Here is a 21,068-nt window from a genome sequence, read left to right as displayed (position 1 = left end):
AGCCGGGTGGGCAGCAGAAAAGGACAAACGGGACGTAGGTTGTAGACAAAGGCAAAAGGAGGCATGTTTGTCTTTAAATCCACAATGGTGTTATTGGGAAAAAGAAGAAAATTTGGCTCAGGTGGTCTTTAGTGTCACATATTATTGGCTTGAAAATCCTCAGATCACGTGAAGCTAACAGTAATTATTCAGTAGCTGTGGAAGAGCAAGTTAGCCGCTGAACTGATCTATACTTCACTCTAAGCGGCATTAGTTTTTGTGGAATGAGAGATGCTAAATGGTGCTTGTACGGATCTGGGCTGAAAATGACTTGAGATACTCTCTTTTCCTGGCATTACTGTGATTGGTGATGGCTAAAATAGATTCAGATGCTGCAACCTTTAAAGGCTTTTATCTCCAAGCAGAGAGGAAAAAAAAAAGAAGAAGAAATGTGAGAATCTGCATGACGAATGCTATCCTTCTTTTCCCTCATGGGTGGATAACATGCAGCGCACATTACCTCAGAAAGCAAGCTCACATTAATGTCCTGTGTGTGTCCTAAGTATTTGTTTTGTTTTGTTGTTTTTTTTTTCTCACAGGAAATGAAAAAAGAAAAAAAAAAAACATTGAAAAATAAAGGCAGCACGAGCACAAACCAAACCAGTCGGAAAATAAATCAGTTCTTCTTGAACAGTTAGACCACAGAACACAACTCAGTTATTTGTTTCAATCGTGTTATTTTTTTCATTAAAAGTCTCAAACCATAGGGGAGGACATTTTTTTTTTTTTTTTTTAAACTAAAGCATAGAAAACACACGAAAAGGGGGAATACGGTGTTGACACAGTGAATGTGAGAGGAATGGATGGATGGGATTGTTGAACTGGAACCTGAAAAAAGCAGAGAGGATGGCACATCAATGAGCAGCTCTTCCAATATCCCCCCATCCTCTATCCATCCAAAATGAAGGAAAAGAAACATATTGAAAAAATAAAGAAGTGAAGACTAAGACACAGAATGCTTTTGTCATCCATTAGGAGGAAAAAGAAATAAATGAACGCAGGGGGCTGGGGGGGAGGGGCTACCAGTGTGAGAAACCTCAGTGACATTTTCTTCCCCTTGCTATAAAAAGAACTGAACGGTGCAGAAATATTCTTCTTTTTTTCTTTTTTCTGATCCAAATCATCAAACAACTGAAAGAGAATTTCTTTTTTCTCCAGAATAAAATCAAGTCTTTTTTTTTTTTTTCCTCAGAAATAAGTTTTTCATAGTTTTTCAAGTTCATTTAAAAATTTTTGTCAGTCACAGACTTGTCAAGCCCCTGTTCTTTCTTTTCAATAGTCTTTGCGAAAATATAGAGTAGAACAGTCTTCTTTCCATGTCTGTCCACTGCAGCAGTAAACAAATACAGTATGGGATCCGACAGAGCACATTGCGGGAGATGGGGAGCAGTGTGTGTGAGATCTTTGCGGAAAATCACGTACTTATATATAGCTTTTTCAGAAGTTTAGAATCTCTGTGTGCCTCTATCTTGGCATGAGCACATGTGTATTCAAGTGAGTGCGTGTACATTTGTGTGTCTTCACACTTCAGTCTGGAAGTCTCCCTCGGACGAGTCAGGTGTGTTAGCAGAGGAGGAGTCCCAGTTCTTATTGTGCAGCTCCAGCCGATCCTTCTGCTCCCCCGGCACGATAGACAGCTCGGGGGTCATGGTCTTGAAGCTGTCCCAAGAGCTCTGGTCCTCTGGGGTTGACTTGTCCTGATAGAAAAGGAGGACAAGGAAAAGGAATATATAAGGAAAAAGAAGCCGTAAACACATTTGAGACGCAAAATCTCAATTAAAGACAAGTTCTGTTTGATACAACCTGGGACTTATTTTGAAGGTTTTGGGACACAGGCTTTAGTTTAGTCTGTTTCTTGCATATCTCTTTCAAACTATGCTGCAACACTGTTTCCAAATTTCAGCAATTAAGTTTGGTGACTACAGTGTTATCATAACAGAAATGATGGCCAGCAATATGAATAAAACACAAGTTGTAATTAGACGGAGCTTTCTTTTGAATAAAATACCCGGAAAGACATTGACATGGCCAGTTTTGGCCAACACACAGATTTGGAGATAGGTACATTAAAATATGGACTCACAGAAGCCAAATTTTTATCTTTTGTGTCCAAACTTGTAAATACCAATATACATACATACCACATGCATACAGAGATACTGACGACTGAGTGCCATTTCTTAAGACATGATTTAAACTCACAAATACTAAAAAGCAGGGTCATACATACCTGTTAGATCAAAGCACCTTTCCATCTTTCTATCATCAAAAACCACAGCAGTCTTTAATTTACGCAAATGACACCTGTCCTCCTTCATCTCCCACCTCTCCCAATCAGTAACTTCTCACATCGTCTGATAAAACCTTCTAGGCTTGGGATCACTGATCGCTGCATGGTGTGCACCACACATGTAAAATACATTTTGGGAGGATTAGCTAAAAACGGAATTAGAGGTACAATTATGCGTCAGATAAGGGCCATTATTCAAATTGGACTCATTATCTTGCAGTGATAATGATTTCCCAGATATGAGCTGGGAAAGACATGAGGGATCGCCGTCCCCGATGACTCTTGGTGGAGCAAAACACGCAAACATTAAAAAAAACCAAAAACAACAAAAAACAAAACAAACAACCACAAAAAAGAAAAAAAAAACAAGACATGATGGACCTGGCTGGAGCTGAGCTTCCTAGACTATATGGAGCTGATTATTTATACTGTAAATAAACAATGAATATTCAGAGGACAGGTCTTAGAGGATGACATATCCTAAGACGAGTGTATTCGAGAGAACAATCCCTGACATGCTTACCCTGATAGTTCTATCCACTCCTATGTGCCTGTTTGTACATAAGTAATCTGTTAGACAGAGTGCACCACTGTATCTGCAACTCAGCTGTGTGCTTCAACTTCTTCTTTCTACATTCTTTTGCCACAAAGCCACCTTTCCTTCACTGCACCAAGTACTTGCATGTAATTCACTTTGAGCTATTCACGCACTCAATCCCTGTCTATCTCTTGATCACACACACATACACACACACAGACGCCTCATTGATCCGCAGTAGCACAGTCCCCCCCCCCCCCCTTTTGCAGTGTGATGATCATCACTGCAGCGCTAGGGGGCAATATCTGCCTGATTATCATTCTCCCTGCGTCAAAGCCTGACAGTTGGTAAAATGAATACAAAAGGCATAATCTGGAAGCCAATTTGCATGCTAAATGCTGGCGAAGGAACATTTTGTAATGCAGGAGTATGGGTAATGCTGCAGTTAAGCCCAACTTTATCCCTGGGAGACTGGGCTAACGCGATTGTGCTGCCACTGCGTGTCTATCCGTTCACTTTCGCCATCTCTGCCTGCCTCCATACCCTGCTCGCCCCAAAGCTCCATCTCATCCCTCTCTTTCGCTCTATCTGCCAGAAACCCCTCTACTTACACTCGACGAGTTCTTTTCACCTCCGGCAGACGAAATGCTCCATCGCTTTTCCCTCTGTGGTGATGAAATGGGAGGAAGAAGACAAGGGGGGGGGTGACGAGAGACAGACGGGGGGCAAAGAAAGAGAGAGAAGGGGAGGAAGGGGGGGTCATAGTCACTGACAACTCTGCCCTGAAACATTGTTCCGTCACTGGGTGAACAGGAAGTTGTTGCTTTGTTCTTACACCTTACTCCTTCTCCCTCTCTCTCTCAAAATGAGTACATGCTCACATCATGCACACATGAACAGAAACAGTGATGAAAAACGCACCATCAGCATGGCCATACACGCATAATTCAAGTGTGTAGGAACAGGAGGCATTTTTAATTTCCTGAGCTATCAAAGCTAAGAGGAAAACTGACAAGGCAAGGACAGAGTGACTGAGAAATTCTACTTGCTACGCGCCCCTAATAGCAACTACAACTACTATTAGGGGATAAAAGAAAGGACAGCGTGTGGGCGTCAATGAATGTGATTCAAAAAGCCTTAACAGTGAGTCTACTGTGTACTGCTAGAGGCTTTGGCGCTCATGTATTCTAAATAATGTTGGAGGAGGGTAAGTAATCTGACTGTTACTGCACGGAAATGCTATCCACACTATGTGCATTATTGATTTGATACTGTATGTGTTAACACAACACATAAAAAAGTTAAAGCTAGGCTATAAAGTGGACATTGCTGACTCTGTATGCTCCACCTCTGGCTAAAACACATAAACATCCCCGGCTGTTCCTCTGCAGTGCTATCTACTGTGCTCTTTTTTTATGTTCCTGTCTTTTTAAAAAAATTTTTTAGCAAACTGCTGCTTACAGCAGATTGACTTGAGGCCAACAGGGGTTTGCTTCCATAAGGAACAACATGTATATGGGTTCTAAAGGTGCAAGTGTTTTCCTAAGATCGCTGGACAGAATGTGGGCTGGTGATGGGTACACCACCAGGGGAAAAAACACAGAAAAAAACGTCACGAGGTGTTTGGGAATGGGAGTCTTTTGTACTTTCTAAATCCCAGTCGGCTTCAAGTCTGGGCCCAGATTGATTCCTTACAGTGGCTCTAACACTTTGCTAATATCGATTATTTTTTTTTTTTGTCTAGAAGCATTTCAGGGTATTGTAAAAAAGTTTCTGCAACACCCAATTGTGTTTATGACTTCATTTTATTTTTTTTCAGTAAAAAGCAGCAGATTGAGAGCCATTTGTGTAAGAGTTGGGAAGTGCAAAAAGGACTGAGTGTGTGTGAAGCAGAGGACAAGAGAAAATTTTTGATGAAAGATTTAAGATTCCTCCCATCTAAAACAAAAAACATCTCTAGGACTTACCATGTTGTCTCAGGATGTCTTGATTTAATGTCCTATGTGATGTGCAGTTTAAATATGTAGGAGATATACAACAGTTTGATACTTAAAGTTGACAACAGCATCAGTATTTGAATGTAAGTACTTTTCTTTAGGTTAGTGTTTTTTTCCACTTTCTATACTGATTTTACATACAAATCAAACGTTTAATCAAACATGAATCATCATAGACTGAGGTATCCTGCACTATATAGTACAAAGTAGTTAAAAATACACATTAATGCTTTATATTATAGTGTTTTCATATTGCAGCTACCTCGGCAAAGAATTAGACAAAACAAATGTAGCTCTCGAAATAGCCTAGTTAATTTATTAATAGTTTCTTTCTTTCTGTTCTTCTTGTCTCATATATCGATATATAAAACCTCTAAAAAGTCAAACATATTATGGGAAATAGAATGAACTTCATCTACCACCTGAGCTGAATTTATGGCTGACAGACTTTTATTCTGGTCACCTTATATCACCACAATGACTGCCTTCATATGTCTGACTTATCAACGTTCAAACCATTAAATGTGATTCAGTGATAAAACCTCTCACTATTATTGTTACCACCATCACAATGGACCTGGCAATATAGGTTTTCATTCACTGCTGGTGTATCTGAACAATGTCTACCATTTTATCAGCTCACCTACAGTGTAGCTTTCAAGGAGGCATCATGGGGGTGCAATAAAGTAGATTCCATTATACTTCAGCATGGCACAGCAGGGGAAAATGGTGCTAATGTGGCAACAAGTGCAACAAGACCTGGAATCTCTTTACTACTAATCAATAAAAGTTTACCTATTTGTCTAACACCTGAAGTTTCAGGCAAGCTACATGATTTTCTCAGTGAAACTGCTGCAAGCACGAGAGAAGAAAATGGTTTGTAGATAAGTACATACTAGACAAAGATGCTATTGCACAGAAATCTAAAGAGATGTCAAGAAGAATCCCTGTTGGTGGATGAGGCCCACTCTGCCGCTCAGCCCCCTTAATTTGGACCATGGAATGGACATTGTGACTGGATGTGGGTGAGCAATGTGGTAGGCTGTCTTTGAGAGATGAACAGGGAAGACAGGTGATCATGGGTTAAGTGGGTTAACTTTACCTTTGTTGACTTTGATGCCCATGGTTCTGCTGACTGTCTGGCTACATTCAAACTGGGACATGACAACAAGCATGCAACACAAGGCCCAGTCAGCCAAAATAGGACATAAAACAGGAAACAAACAAAGAAACAAACAAAAAAATCAGAAATCAATAAAATGTGGCTACAAGGCAAAGAAAGGAGGCTCACGTGAAACAAACTTAAATCACATTTATATATGAAGCAAAGTAACATCAAGAGAAGACTGAGTGGATACCAGAACATGAATGTAGTGTTACAGCGGTCAGTGGGCTTTGGCTCATTGAAGCACATTGTGAAGCACAATTAGATGTATTTAAAGGTTTCTATTTGTGTTTACTTCACTGTATTATCAAGTTAATGATAATACACTAAATGGGCAAAACAGTTACCATCATTTAGGCCAAAGCTGGTAAGGAATCTGTGTCACCAGTAATAAGGTCCTTCAAAGGAGCCAAATCTGGAGAATGTAGGGCAAATAAATTCCATTAATGCAACACATTGCAAACAAACGAGCAATCAAACACACAGGCTTGGTTCATTGCTGTCTGGGCCTGTGCAGCCCAGCGCAGCCCAGCACAGCAACGCAATCCAAGGCCAGTGCTCCTATAGCAAAAACAGTTGCAGCTAGAGATTCAGCCCTTTTCACCTCCCTTTAATTTGCCCAAGGACACTAAATGAGCTAAATTAGTATTGTGCCTCTTGGTGCACGAAGCCAGTGTTAGGTTTGTTCCGCTTGGGCTAACCGTCCTCTCATTAGGAGCCACTGATGGAGCCAGTGCGCTAAAGCTATACTCCGGCAGCCCTCAGTTTTCTTGGGCTATTTGTGAGGAAGGGTGAAAACAGTTGATGAGTTTATAGTCGGAACGGAGAGGGGGCAAGGAAATAATTAAAAACAAGCTAATGAGAGGAATTAATTATTCAATTAATGCCTCAAACGTGCCACCAGGGCCTGAGTTTAGAGGGAGAAATAGGAAAATGAAGGAGACGGCAAGAGAGAAAATGTCAAGCCGTGAGGATGAATAGAGGAGAGAATGAGATATGAAGAGGAGGAAGAGGGGAGGACTTGGTTTATTGCTGGAATGTGAAATTGAAGCCCCTTAGCTTAATGCCAGCAAATTGACTATCAAAACCTATGGGGTTTGCAAGTGCAGGCAAATTGCTCCCACTGAATCAACAAAAATTGAGTCTTTGTCATTTAAAATTACACATCTTCATTTTACAAGAGACATCCTCAAACCATACACATTACCTTAACTAAAGTTCTCTTCAGTGACCTAACAATATTGCTGAAATATCAATATCAGCAACTAATGTTAACTGTGGATGAATGAAGAGAGCACCCCAGGTCACACTTCTCTAATGGAAGAACTCTATTAGATCACAGTATATTTCCATATGTAGCCTAACAAATCAGCACTTCACCATGGGATTCTAAAGCATGCCTATAGCCACTTAGATTGGATTGCAGATACATCCATAAAGGAAAAATCGAAAATTCGCTCGCTTCTCCTCCTCTGATCTATCATGCATGATATCACAACAAAGTAAAAGTACTTCTTTCCACTGTCTTTTTCTCAATCCCACTGTGTTCTCCACAACACTTCTGTGTCTATCTGGAGAGGGTTGCCAAACACGCTTCATTTCATCAAGAACACGGTGGACGACGGGATGGAAATATATCCAATTCGATAGCTAAAAAATTCATCAGCTTGCCCATCACACAGTGTGAACTCTCTTCCCTCTCTCTCTCTCTCTCTCTCTCACACACACACACACACACGCTCGCCCCATCCATCCCCCACACAGAGAGGAACAACACTGCATCATTGGGCACTGCATGCAAATGTGTGTTACGACCTTCTGAACCCTGCAGAGAGGATAGAAAACAACAGGCTAACTCCTCGCTGACGGGGGCCAAGAAGCCATGCTAAATCCAAACATTAGCGCTGCAGCGTTGCTGATACATACTGTGTTGCACACTGCAATCGACTCTGTCTTTCACTAACCCCACTGACTAAATTTGTATGCTGTCTCCATGAGGGGAGACATGATGAAAATGGACCCTGTCCCCCTGCTAGCGACATGGCCCCTGCCAGAGCATCTACTGTACTTAAAACAGAGTAGGCTTTGAATTTTGCTCACCGCCATTCATTCGAAGCATACTTTCTATCCACTTCAACAGTGAATAATGCGAGAGTTACCAATGCAACATCATTTTTACGGGGTGAAACTGTTTATCTATAACAAAAAACTTGATATAAGGCCAGTAGCTGTGGTTGTGACGCCAGAAAGACAAAACAACAGGTAACAATCTACAATGAGTCAACAGGAGCTCATGGTGACCTCTGTAACACTTGTAACTGCTTTTCAGAATACCAAACAGTTACCATGCATCTTACTCTATGGAAAATACACACAGATGTCTAAAGCCAGGAGAATTATATGTCTGTGTCACAGCCTGCAGCTGACCTTTGTTAGCCATAGTTTACCACTAAGCCATTCCGTCGAGTACATTTTAAAAGGTCATGCATATGTTTTTCAAAAATAACAACAGAATACAACAGAATAACAACACAGGGCCACATGTACATTTGTTTTCAGACAACAGGAATAGCTCTGCTAGCTTCAGCAGCCTAACAGAAAAGACAGACAAGGTGATTTTCAATATCGAGGTTAATGGAGAATCTGTCTGAGATAGTGTCTGTCTTCCCCTATTTTATGCAGGCACATCTTTCCCCTTCATTTGCATCGATTGAGCGTAACGCTGAGTCACAACTTAAACAGCCTGCAGCTATAAGTATGATAAACGTGGGGATTCCTGGGCAACCAGGAGTTGACAGTGAGGGTAGGTGGTATGATGGGACAAGTAAAAACAAGAGAAGCAGAAAGACCACTTTAGGACCACTGCACTTACACAGAAAACTGAATAAGATGTGAGAGTAGAGTGTGTGAAAGTCTGTGTGTGTGTGTGAGACATTTTCTGATATCCACTCATCTCCTCAACACAGAGATCCTACCTTTTCAGAGAGGTAAAATGGATCAGGTCTCCTCTGACCCCATAAGCCTTTGTGATATTTCCTAGAGTCTCTCATCAGCATCCATACAAATTGCATCATGTTTGGCCCGTTTTAGTGCCAATGAGCTAGTTTATGAGCAGAATATCATGCTTTATGAGGTGATTATGAATCGGTTTGGATGGGTCATTGTCTTTATGAACTGATTTATAACTTTGTTATGGTGTTTAGGTCATAAGGTTTAATTCAGGCACTGAAATGGGCACAATGGCAGTATGGATTGTTACACCACACACAATGGTGCTGCAGCAAAGAGAACACAGCCCAAAACAGCAAGACAAGAACAAAGTGTCCCTCTATGTTTTGTGTTATCATAGAGGGTGACTCCAGATTATATATTTCAATATGGATTTGTATAGGATGAGGATGGAGGTTGAGGAATAAGCATTCATTATATGAATGCACAGGCACAGGGGGTACATAAATGAGTTGTTACACCACCACACCACCAGGGGATCTAATATTGAGGTTCATCAAATAGGCTTACACTCACTTCACTATGGGGCAATGCCAACAGGTAGTAGATGCGCAACTGCATGGAGGGGGCACACAGTTTGACACTGTCTGTGTGACTGTAACTGAAAATAGTGATAGTCCTGGGATAGCAAGCTTTTCAGTGTCACAGGTACTCTAGCATTAATGCTATAAGACACATACTGTGAACTGACTGTTTGCTAAATCCCATCAACGGCATGTGAAATGTAACTTTTTGTAGCACAGAAACACAGACACAGCAAACTAGCACAATGACATGTAGTGCACAACCTCATTGGGCTTAGAGTGAGTTAGAGGGGCTCTACCGCATGAGGTTTATGTGGAGTTTAATATTTCTTACGTTGGCTTTCTTTGTAAACGAGGGACGTTCTGCGCACTAGTGATGGCTCTGTGTTGTGCCTCGGTGGTGGGGGAGGGGGGACCTGTGTTGGGTGGTTAGAGGAGGGTTACAGGTTGTTTAGGGTCCAGGTTAAAATACTGTTTAGGCACTTTAAGAGGAGAGAGAGGCCTGCAAAAGTCAGGGAGGTTAATGAGTTTTTGAGGTGTCATTGCTTGAGGTAGATGACTCATCATTAGACAAGTACGGGGGAGTGAGGGTTTTCCTTCTACTGGTTTTGCCTGGAACCGGAGAGCCTCTCTCATCATTAAAAGGTGAGACTTTCAATAGTGACAGTCCTTAAGTGACTAAGTCAATTGACCATATGGAGGTAATGCCGAGTATCAACTTCAAAGTACTTTGGGTGTCCATCCATGAGGAGATATCCTAGTGAAATGCAATTATGTTTTCTATTAAATCACGGCTCTCATGTAGTATATGTGGAAATCACTGTCAGGTTTTGTCATATGGCACAGAAAGGGGGTTATTAAAGTTATTATGAAATGATTATATCATTACTCATGCAGTAATTGTGTCTAAAACAGAGTTTAAGTGCTTCAAACACAGGTAGTGCAACACACTTATCTCAAACATAAAACAGATAACCACACAAACAAAAGGAACAAGATGACACACGCACAAACGTGCCTATGACCACTCTCTCTCACACACACACACACACACACACACACACACACACAGAGGCATGCAGCCACACACGTAGGCACTCTGATAATGCAAGTGTATGGACACACACACCAACCCACACAGAAACACACACCCTTCTCATCTCCATAATTACTGTATAGTCAGCATGTCCATGTCTGGGGGTGACTCTCAAAGTGAGATGTTGACAACAGCAGAGCTGAACTCAAGCTGGGTCCTGTCAAAGGCCTGACACTGATAGCATTATCTGTGTAATTATTCACAGTTAAGTGAACTGCCTTCTTACTTTTAATATAATAGATTTGGATGAGTAAGCCATATCTATGCTGCCTTTTCCTTACAGAACTTAAATGATATCACTAACTCAGAGGCAAATAAATTATTATAAATAAGAATACATTTTATTTTAGATAAAGAAATCCATTTAGATGTGTCCTAATTAGTTTAAATACACCCTATCTATTATGTACGGCGGGCTTTCATTTCTTGTACATTTGGGCATAAACCCAAAGTGCACCTGAGCTCCCTCTGAGGCACATTAGCATACTGCAGTGCAACTGCTAGGGACCACAGATTTCTATTATATGGCTCATGCCCTTGCAAGCAGCCTGCCATTTTTCTTCTCTTCTATAAAATATTTGCTTGGCATTAATGAATGGTGAGCTGGCCAGAGCTTCTGAAAATCTTGATCAAGATGTTGAGCAAATGAGAAGTGAAGGAAAAGGCCGCCAGTCTGGCACTGGGAAATGGCAGCGTGTTAGCGTGTGTGTGAGAGTGAGTGTGTACAGTATGTGTGCGGCTTCATGGAATGGGGAATATGAGAGATGTCAGGCTGGCCTCTGTTCCTCTTCTGGCAGTGTAAATTAGATGTGAACCAGCAAGCCGCCAATGCCAGGGGAGAGTATACCTATCAAGGTTGACTAACTCATCATGGCTCTACGCACTGAAGCTCCGCAGATGAGGGGAGCGCGAGCATGTGCGTGTGTGTTTAAATCTTAATGAAAGTGGCCCTCTGAAGGTCAGCACAGAGCAAGAGGGACTCTTTCGTCTGCTGCTAATGGTGTATTAATGATTCAAAGAAGTCTCATGCTGACAGGTGCCCTCCCAAGCACCCCACTGACACACACACACGCCCACCTAACCACCCACGCAGACACAAGAGAAAAACAAAGTACAGTACATAGACAAAGAATCTAATTAAACAGACAGATTAACCAGTGTGACACAGGCATACACAAAGCACTTGTGTGTATAGGCACATGTGCTATTTCTTTCAGCTGTGCATTCTGGTGAGGTGATTTGGTAAGATCAAGAAATTGTTTCACAGGTCCTAAATTGCAGAATTTGGATTTCATTGACTGGCTATTTGATTATCCCTCAGCAAACAACTATTTTGACAAGTATTTAACAAGACACCAATGATTTAAGAATTAAGGGCAAGTAAAGCAGGTATAAAGTCTCAAATAAAATGAACCTATCAACTCAACTCATGAGGTAGTTATTGTTTGATTCTCCAGAGGTGGGATTATAAGTAAAACAGTGAATTAATCATTTGAGAATGATAATATATACAATCTTTATATTACTTTCAAATTCTCTTGTTAGAGCAAACAATCTTTTTACATTTCGAAGAAAGCAAAAAAAAAAAAGAAAAAAGGAAAAAATAGATTATCAATCCAACTGCAATTAGAACTACCTTGGGTTGTGTATGACTGGAATTCTTATCATCTGAAAGCTGCATTTAAAAGTAGAGGTAATGTCACTATGGTGCTGACAATATTTAGCCAGCACTGACCGTTACTTTAAGGCATACTGCAATTTTGATCTGTGCAGAGGTCAGAGTTCGCAGTGTCAAGTCTTCAAGTGTTAAAAGGGTGGGGTTTTAGGGTTGTAACAAAGTGCGGGAGGTGGTGGAGGTGCATGGGTACAGTGGATTTCCATCCCGCATTTGGGCAATGGTCTTACCTTGAATGTGGACATGGCTGGGTCCCTGCTATACCTGTCTATGGTGTGGAACTTGGACGAGTGGTTGAGCTCATGGTACAGCTCAGAATGTCTTTTGCGAGTGTGCATCACTTTCTGGAAGGGAAGAAAGGAAGGGACAGCAAAAATGAACCAAACAGAAACAAAAAAAAAAAGGAGCAAAAGGAAGGGGGCCAATAAAGGGGCAGGCAAGGGAATGGGAGCGCGTAAAAGGCTGAGGGACTGCAGTGATGCCAGCCATGAAAAGGGGTTACAGAGGGATGCCAACAGATCGATCAATTGCTGGCTCATGCTCGTATATCATCCACTTTGTCAGTCTTTAAGAATTTGGCAACTGGGAGTGCTGCAGGGGAGTTTCTTAAAGTGAAAATTTGGTGAAAATGACTGTCAGAAATGACATTGTTACAGACAGCTGTCTGCTAGATGGTGGTCTTGTTAACTAAGAATTTTGTCTAACTCATTCAATGACCAACAGATGGACTGGAATTGTGACTTTTACCCTCATGAGCAGATATCAACAAAAACTCCCTTCCCTGTGTTCTCAATATGTCTGTTTGGAAGGCAGCTAAATTCAGATCTTTAATTTTCTGACAACGAACTGCATTGGTCAGTGCCACTGCTGTTGTGGCTCTGTGCTAATGGGCAATACTGGAGCTGCTCGGCAGTAGCTAATCATCAAAGCAGCTTACAAGGTTGAGAGTGACACAGGGGCAAGATGCCAGCACTCCCTGCTAACAGTTAGGCCTTGTTTGTTTGCTTACTTTTGACTAACTTACACTGCCGTAATGGGCTGCTGGATGATTGAATTTCCCTCGGGATCAATAAAGTATCTATCTATCTCACACCCACAAACTTACTGACCAGGACTGGCCCTTAGCACTGGCACCAATTACTTCAGAGTGGACACTCTCAACTCTGCACAGCTAAGAACGAACTACTAGTTCCCTGCTATGCCTTTTAGCTGCTTTGTCTTCAGTTTTTTTTTTCTCTTTGTCTGAGTCATAAGGTTTTAGGCTTTCATGAAAGCCCATTGAAACACATGATGTCATTTAAGGTCATAACTTGCAGATGAAAAAAAGGCTACTTTACATGGGAACTATCTTGGCTTAGACTAGCAACTTAAAATTCGAACAGAAACCTTGTGTGCATCAGGTGTTTTTAAAAGTTGCTGTTCAGGAGACAGGGGCCTAATGAAAGATGTTATTAAGCTGCATTACCCATACTGGAAACTTTTTTAAATGTGTCTCTTGCAAGTACCCCAACTTTAAGTGCGATACTAAATGAGTGGAGTACTCCTTTAGGTTTTCATGAAAGTATTATTTTTGCTAAAAGACTAAAATCCGAATTAAGTTTAAAACTGCTCAGATTTTTGTCAGTCTAGAAAGGGTGGACAAACACAAATAAATAAAAAAAAACACAAATGAAAATGGATTTACCTTCCATTACATTATGGAAGTGTACACTTCCTTAGTTTAGAGAGATTATTCTAAGTCAAGCTCTTTCTTTTGAAAAGAGTTGATTGCCAGGAGAACTAAGCTCCTTGTGCTAAATTCATGCAGCGGCCATAAATGACTCTCAAGTGAATTTGCCAGATAAGTAAAACAATCAGCCATAGTCACTGTTAGTAGCTTGTCACCACACATACCCTCTATATGAAAGATGTAATTCCATAGCGGAGGGTGAATTTCCAGTCTTTAACAGCTCAAAAAAATCTGAATTCTCACCAAAAAGCAGCAATGCAAAGGGAGGGTTCTGTATTTTATTGCAAAGGAGACTGGAGATTCACGGGACACCCAGGTTATTCTAACACAGACATACTCGCACGCTGCCAAACCATGTCGTTCCAACAGATATAACCAGCCAGTCAACTACGGCCACATACATGTTGACCCAGAACTGCATTACTTGTTTTCACTCAGACACAAGAAGCCCTCTACTTTGCTGTTTCTTCAACCAGGACCCCCACAATGACATGACAGCATCGCCTGATTTACTTGTACATGTCAGTGGGAAGTTTTTGTTTCCTTGATGCTGCAATTAATTGGCACATAAATGAATTCATTAAGACAGATAACACATGGGGACATTTTCAAGGCCACTGTTGGAGAAACAGCACACTAAGTAAGGTAGCTCTGAAACAGTTCATAGTTCTAAATGCAAGGAACAAACAGGTGCGAAGGGAGGGGTTTAGCAATGTTTTCGGCTCCTCTATGCATTACTCAAGTCCTGGCAGAAGCACAAGAAAGCAGAGACAGGCTGATGACAAGGGGTGAGGTCTGAGATCTTACCTCGAAGTCCAGCTCAGAGTACCGTACTCTTTTCCTCTGGAAGAGGAGGGGGCAGGGGGAGAAAAGAAAGCATCAATGACCACCCCTCGACTTTAGACCTCTCTATCTCAATTTATCTGTGGATCTCTCAGCGCCATTGTTCAGTAACAAGAAGAGGGCTAATATGTGCTGGATGCCCAACAAGATACAGATATTCTTACAAATGTCAAGGCAAAAAGCAAATTATTCAGTCTATTTCAAAGTAATGAGATTAGTGAAGTGGAATAACCCAGAATTAGAATGAAATAATTTCTCGGCTCACATACTCTCAAATACGATCATTACAATCCCAGCATAAATCACCCTCTCTGCTATTTTTGGAGAACTTGCTGGAGACAGTCCGATTAAAAGATCTGCAACAAACATGTGAGAGATGGTTTTCATGCTCTAATCTTGTTTGGACCCCACCACTTTGCTCTTAAGTGCCTCCATAGCTGTAGCGAGTGGCACACAAGCCACCAATTTAACAGCTGCAGACATTTCCAACTCATCTGGCCCTGACACTGCATTGCATTACGTTCCATCTCTGACTTCCTATCTGGCTCTCACTGTCTGCCAGATTTGCATTTGGCAGCGAGAGGAGCTGCTCTACACAGTTAGTTAAAAGCTGTATTCGTTCTTTGAAAGGGCAAGGTTGCTGATCTAATCCTATGGCAGCCAAGGTTTTAAAAGTTAAAGAAATGCAAACATAGAGGCGAGATTCTCTCGGAGATATCCTGTTCACGTTGCAAACTTCACCGTTTCTAACAATGCGAATTCTGTTATCCTTACCTTAAACTGAGAAATTCCGTGACTCAGTTTGCTTTGTAATATGGCAGACATGCATCATGCATATACATGTACAGTATATGGCATGTTTTGGTGGGGACACATAAAGCAGTCATTACATCACTCATACAAATTTCATAAGGAATAGGAATCATAAGCTTCTGTGATTTGCTGTTATGATGACATGATGGTCCTATAGCCAACCATAGCTACACACTAGTTTTTTCATTCGTATATGTGCATTCAGTGCTGTAAAACTTAATAATATGACCTTTGCAGCCAACTGTTTATTGTAAAGAGATGCTAATTTATATTTTAATACTGGCTTCACTGGCCTCTATCATAAGAAGCTAGCATAATTTGCCCCCAAAACTTTCTCACGCCTTGACTTGTTCAGTTAGAGTTTTAATTTACAGGCTTCTTACTGAAAATCAACAGTGAAATGAACACTATGAGTACATTTGCGTGATCCCTCAATTATGCGTCACTATGTTTGAATTGGGGAGTAAAACACTGCTGTGATTTAATCTTGAGAGGCATGCTCTGATATCCATCTCCAAATCAAGCATATTCAAACAGGGTGAAATTACAGCAGTAAATTACATCCCGCAGGTTCCTCTGCTGACTTTTTTTTTTTGGTATTCATGAGTGTACTTGTAAGCTCTTCTCACAGTGATTTTTTATGACTTTTAATGACTCGTTCCTTAACGGCCTCAGCGCTGAAATGAAGCATCTGCACTTTTCGGTGAAAGTGTCATTTCCATCTCTTTAATCAACCTTGTGAGTCAGCAAGATGCCATTGGAGGACCCAAAGTGCGTGTATGTGTGTGTTTTTTTGTGTCCATGTTATCTTGGGCTTGTTTTTGTGTGTATGTTCGTCAGTGCGTATGTGTATAAAATTAAGGTGGGCTGAGAGACATTCACCAGGGGTATTTCCTCTGATCCTGTCCGTCTCAGTCCATCTGCTGCACCACCTTGTACGGTTAGGAGGGGGTATCACGCACACATTACACACACACCCACACACATATACATACACACATACACACTCACGCAGAGCAAATGAAGAAGACGCTGTCTGTCATTAAGAGAGCAACTCGTTTCAACGCTCATTGTCTCAGTCAGCAGCAGTAAATACTACTCAGATGAAAATAATAGCAGTTGCTACAGCAGTCTTGTTCTCTGCTATAATTGCAGCGTGTTGGATATATTGCCACTGTACATCACAGACAACATGAAGAAACTATCTGAAGGCAACAGGTGTGTCATACGAACATTAGCCAAACTGACTCTCATATTCTGCTGCAGCCATATATATTCCCAACAGTTGTATTGGGTGTTAGATCTTATTTTTCTCAAGAACTCTCATAAAAATAGTTTTGTTTTTCTCAGAAGATTTTTTTGTTAAACTAAGTGACACTAAACGACGTGTAAATGGTGTTATTTAAAATTTTTCCATGTAAAACATTTGAAAGTGTTGAAATTCCTTGCATAAAAAATATCATATTAAATATCTTTTATACAAAGAAGTTTTGTTCCCTTGCTTTCTTTCTCTTCTCTTTGTCACTTCACCACTATAGGTTCACTTACGTAGCCATCACCACCACATCCATAAATGTAAACCTGTGCAAAAGTAGAATGTACTCAAGTGAAAGGTGGACATAGTGAAGAAGCTGAACCAACAATGAGAACCCCTCCTGTGATCTCATCTCTCAACCTCTTACCCACCTCCAGGGATCCTGCTGAGAGGCTGGTGTTGGCATTGGTGCTGCCCAGGTTGCGTGGCAGGGTCCTGGTTCTCTCCACTGTGGTTCCCCCAGTCAGAATCTGTCTGACTGACGGTCTCTGGCCTGGCTTCAGTTGGAGCGAATGCCCGTGGCCGTGCATGTGTCCTCCGTGGGAATGTACAAGACCACCCTGAGGCATCATGTGGCCGTGCCCGTGAGGCATGGTTTTGATCGTCCCATAGGAGCGGTTGAGGTTCATGGTGATGTTCATGTCGCCTACACTGGATGGCACAAAATCCGCTGGGTAGGCCTCACTCTCAGCTGGGTGGAGGGTCAGGGGAGAAGGAGGTGGGGGGAAAGGTGGATCCTCCACTGCAATGTTGAGAGGCTTGTCCTCACCCCCTAGCCCCAGGCCTCCTCCTTGGGAGGAGGGCGCAGGAGGTTTGAGACTGACCGTCCTACGAGGTAAGACCATGTAGTCTCCCTCCCCACCTCCACCACTTCCTCCTCCCCCTCCTCCTCCACTTCCCCCACTTCCAGCACTTCCGTCCTGAGAGGTGTTGGAGGAAGTGGGCGGTCGAGCCCAGCCCAGGCCACTCTCGGTGCACAGGTAGATAGGAGCGCCGCTGCGTTGCTGCCCCTGCTGTCTCTGCTGATCCACGTTCACCTCTTTCTTTAGGGGCGTCTCGCTCAGCTCATTGAGGCCGCTAAGGGGTGGAACCTTGTGGAAAAACAGTAACATTCAGTTATACAAATATTTCCTGCAAACAAGATAATCTCCCTGTGACTAGATACAATCTTTCATTTGTGAGAAACTTTTACCCTCCTCACATTGATACTAGGGACTTTAAGAGCAGTTACTATGTACTGACATTCAACATATCAGACAGTGTAAATTTCATTCCCATACCTGTACGATGAGGTTGGGAGGGGGGATATTACCGGGGAGGGAGCTGAAGTTGACCCCCACTCCCCCCTCCTGATGGGCTGCCAGCTTCGGATCATCCTCGTCATCCAGGGAGATCCGAGAGAGGGTCCCAGTGATGGTGGCAGGGTTACACGTGTTCACCTCCTTGAATATGACTGGAGAGAGATGCAGGAAGACAAGGGAAGCAGTGGAGACAGCAAGAGAGTAGGGGACAGGCCGAAGTTAGGGTAGTTGTTGAAAGCAAGAAAAAAATAAGAAGAGGCAAAGCAAAATTTAGAGGGAAAAAGAGGAATGGATATCACATGGAAGTTTATGCCAAACAGAAGACAGTTGACAGAGAGGCAAGGATACAGAAACAAAAGACATAAATTAGACATTGATGGAAGTTTGCAGCTTTCATGTACTGTGACACAAACTGCATCTCCAAAGAAAAGTTTCACTTCTCATTTGGAGCTTTTATGGTTCACAGTAATTAAGATACTGTGACCCCGAGTGTTACTCCATCTCAAAATTTGCTGGGGAGCCAAGATTTTTATTAGCTTGCAGGAAGAGCCTCAGCGCAAAATGCTGTGTACTTCAGGTGAAATTGAGCCAAATTCCCTTGCTAGTCCTGTCCCATATCTTGCTTACCAGTTAATTGTTCCCTGCCCTGTTGTCACATGTAAGTGTGAGTCTGTGTGTTTTTGTGCTTGAAAATGTGTAGCAATGAGTATTTCTGTATGAGGCATTTTTATTTCTTAATACTGTCGATAAAAACAACATAAATCTACTTACAGCGGCTTTGGGTGAGCTTTCATGCATGTTGTTGAAAACTACAGATACTGCTCATTTCTAGAATAGCTACTCCAAAATTAACTATGACATGCTGATGAGAAACAATGTTTAATCACAACTAACATCAATCTATCATCACAATCAAACACAACTGAAATCATCTGGAAGTTCATGCTAGATATCATGCTCATTCTGTCACCATCAGAGGAAAGAATATTTAGTCTGTGGCCCCAAAATCCAACTCTACATCAAAGTATGAAGCGCAGACCATTTTCATGTCAGCTGCACTGAATGTAACAAAACGTCAAGCTATATTTTCAATTAAAAATTGAAGCTGGATCTGGCTGATTCCAGGCTTAGCGGAGTACAAAACCTTGAGTTTTTCTCTGTTTTACCATCCTGTTGGTTCAGAGTGATGTGAAAGGATTGGACAGGTTTTGGAAAATCTGACCAATCTGATACCTTCATATCTGCAACCAACAGTAGAGACCCAGAGAAAGACCTATAAACGAATCCAACGGCTGCTTTATGTGTTGCGTTCTCAAGCAACACTGCCATTGCTGCAGAGGTATAGTTCATCTGAACGGATTTACACTGACAGCAAAAACAGAAATGTTTGTGTTAATCACGGTTGGGAATTGCCACCTCGGAAGAAATGTGAAAGCTATCCAGTCTCAAAGAACTAGTGTAAAATCAACTATTACAAGAGGGGGAAAAAAACATAACACTTCTATCTGTTCTCCACAGTGCTGTGTGGGATAACACAAGTTTAAATCCAGATGGAATTACTTCGGAACTTATGATTTAAAGGTCCTACAAACTGGACCTTTACGTAATGTACCAGCTATTAAGAGATGTGGGAGGGTGGTGGGTGCACCATCTGCCCTGTATCTGCTCAGTTGGTCGCTGGTTGCTCAAAATGTGATGGAAATGTAACAATTTAATGATTTATTGTGGTAAAATCAATTTCATTGAGCAGATGATTGAGACTTTTAATTTACGTTCTTCACGCAGCAGATGCTCATTGTTTAATCAACTGATTTTTAAGTTGTTTTTTAAGCTTTGAAGATTATAACCGAATTTTCTTTCTTTTCCAAGATGTGAAAGCTTCTACAGGGCCACCTGAATATAATTCTTGGCAAAATAGCTGGAGAAGTGAAATCTTCTCTGTACATTACAGCGTTACATGCAAATGAGGTGCCACTGCAGTAATGGCGGCTCATTTATTTCCACCTAAAATCTGGATGCATCCATAGGAACAATTTAAGTCTAAGGATGGACCAAGCAGTGTTAAGAAGGTCAGCTGGGTGCAAAACTTACATGGGTGTCCTCTCTCTGCAAGGGTGGAGGGGGAAAAGTGACTGTGTTAATATTTCAAAGCACAACACAAACTTGAATGTGGTACATTTGCAACACATCCAAACACTCACACACCGACACACATACCAGACCATTGTCACCAGTGAGTGAAACAGGTCTGAACTCACAGAGGAGTGTTATTATCATGCACAATTAAACACAGTCTCATCCAAACATATGCTCGCTGAACACTTACTGGGCAGAAGCAGGGTGATTGATAAGGCATAATAATTTGCGCACAACTGTGTCTGAATGTAGCACCTCATATCCTGTCATTCCATCAACATGCACAACAGGAAACTAAGAATGTTACAGCACTCCATTGCTTCTCTGTAATGATAATCCTGTGCTGGACAAAGGAGGAGACAAAAGGAGAAGGAGAAATCAGGTGGAAGGGAGAGCTCACCTGTCTGACATGCCAAGTCCACATCCTTCTCAAAATCCGTCTGAGGGAGGCAGGAAAAGAAGAAAGACAATGAGTCAGTACAACTCACTAGATTTGTCACAATGGTAGAGGCACAGGCCTGATGAGTGATTGGATCTTGAATGGTTATGCTGCAACAAATGACTCTGACGCTCTGATTTGACCGCACTGAAAAGCATA

The 21,068-nt window shown here is 41.7% G+C and overlaps 1 protein-coding gene across 17 annotated transcripts in view; it reads right to left on the bottom strand.

Annotated features, from left to right (window-relative positions):
• Positions 1-646: 646 nt before the first annotated feature.
• adgrb2 (adhesion G protein-coupled receptor B2) overlaps positions 647-21,068 on the bottom strand; it is a 197,488-nt gene continuing 177,066 nt past the window's right edge. For 8 of the 17 annotated variants that reach the window (XM_046416706.1, XM_046416704.1, XM_046416720.1 and 5 more), the window contains 7 exons: positions 20,871-20,910; positions 18,314-18,486; positions 17,405-18,124; positions 14,870-14,905; positions 12,564-12,677; positions 3,479-3,532; positions 647-1,736 (listed from right to left, as the gene is read on the bottom strand). In XM_046416706.1, the coding sequence (XP_046272662.1) occupies positions 1,560-1,736; positions 3,479-3,532; positions 12,564-12,677; positions 14,870-14,905; positions 17,405-18,124; positions 18,314-18,486; positions 20,871-20,910 (1,314 nt within the window). In that variant the 3' untranslated portion in view covers positions 647-1,559. Of the gene's footprint in view, positions 1,737-3,478; positions 3,533-5,966; positions 6,019-12,563; positions 12,678-14,869; positions 14,906-17,404; positions 18,125-18,313; positions 18,487-20,870; positions 20,911-21,068 lie in introns of all 17 variants that reach the window. The other 9 variants (XM_046416705.1, XM_046416711.1, XM_046416714.1 and 6 more) reach the window with 9 other exon arrangements.

This window comes from Scatophagus argus, chromosome 17 (assembly GCF_020382885.2).
Source record: "Scatophagus argus isolate fScaArg1 chromosome 17, fScaArg1.pri, whole genome shotgun sequence".
NCBI lineage: Eukaryota > Metazoa > Chordata > Actinopteri > Scatophagidae > Scatophagus > Scatophagus argus.
This window is presented reverse-complemented; position numbering and strand designations above follow the sequence as displayed.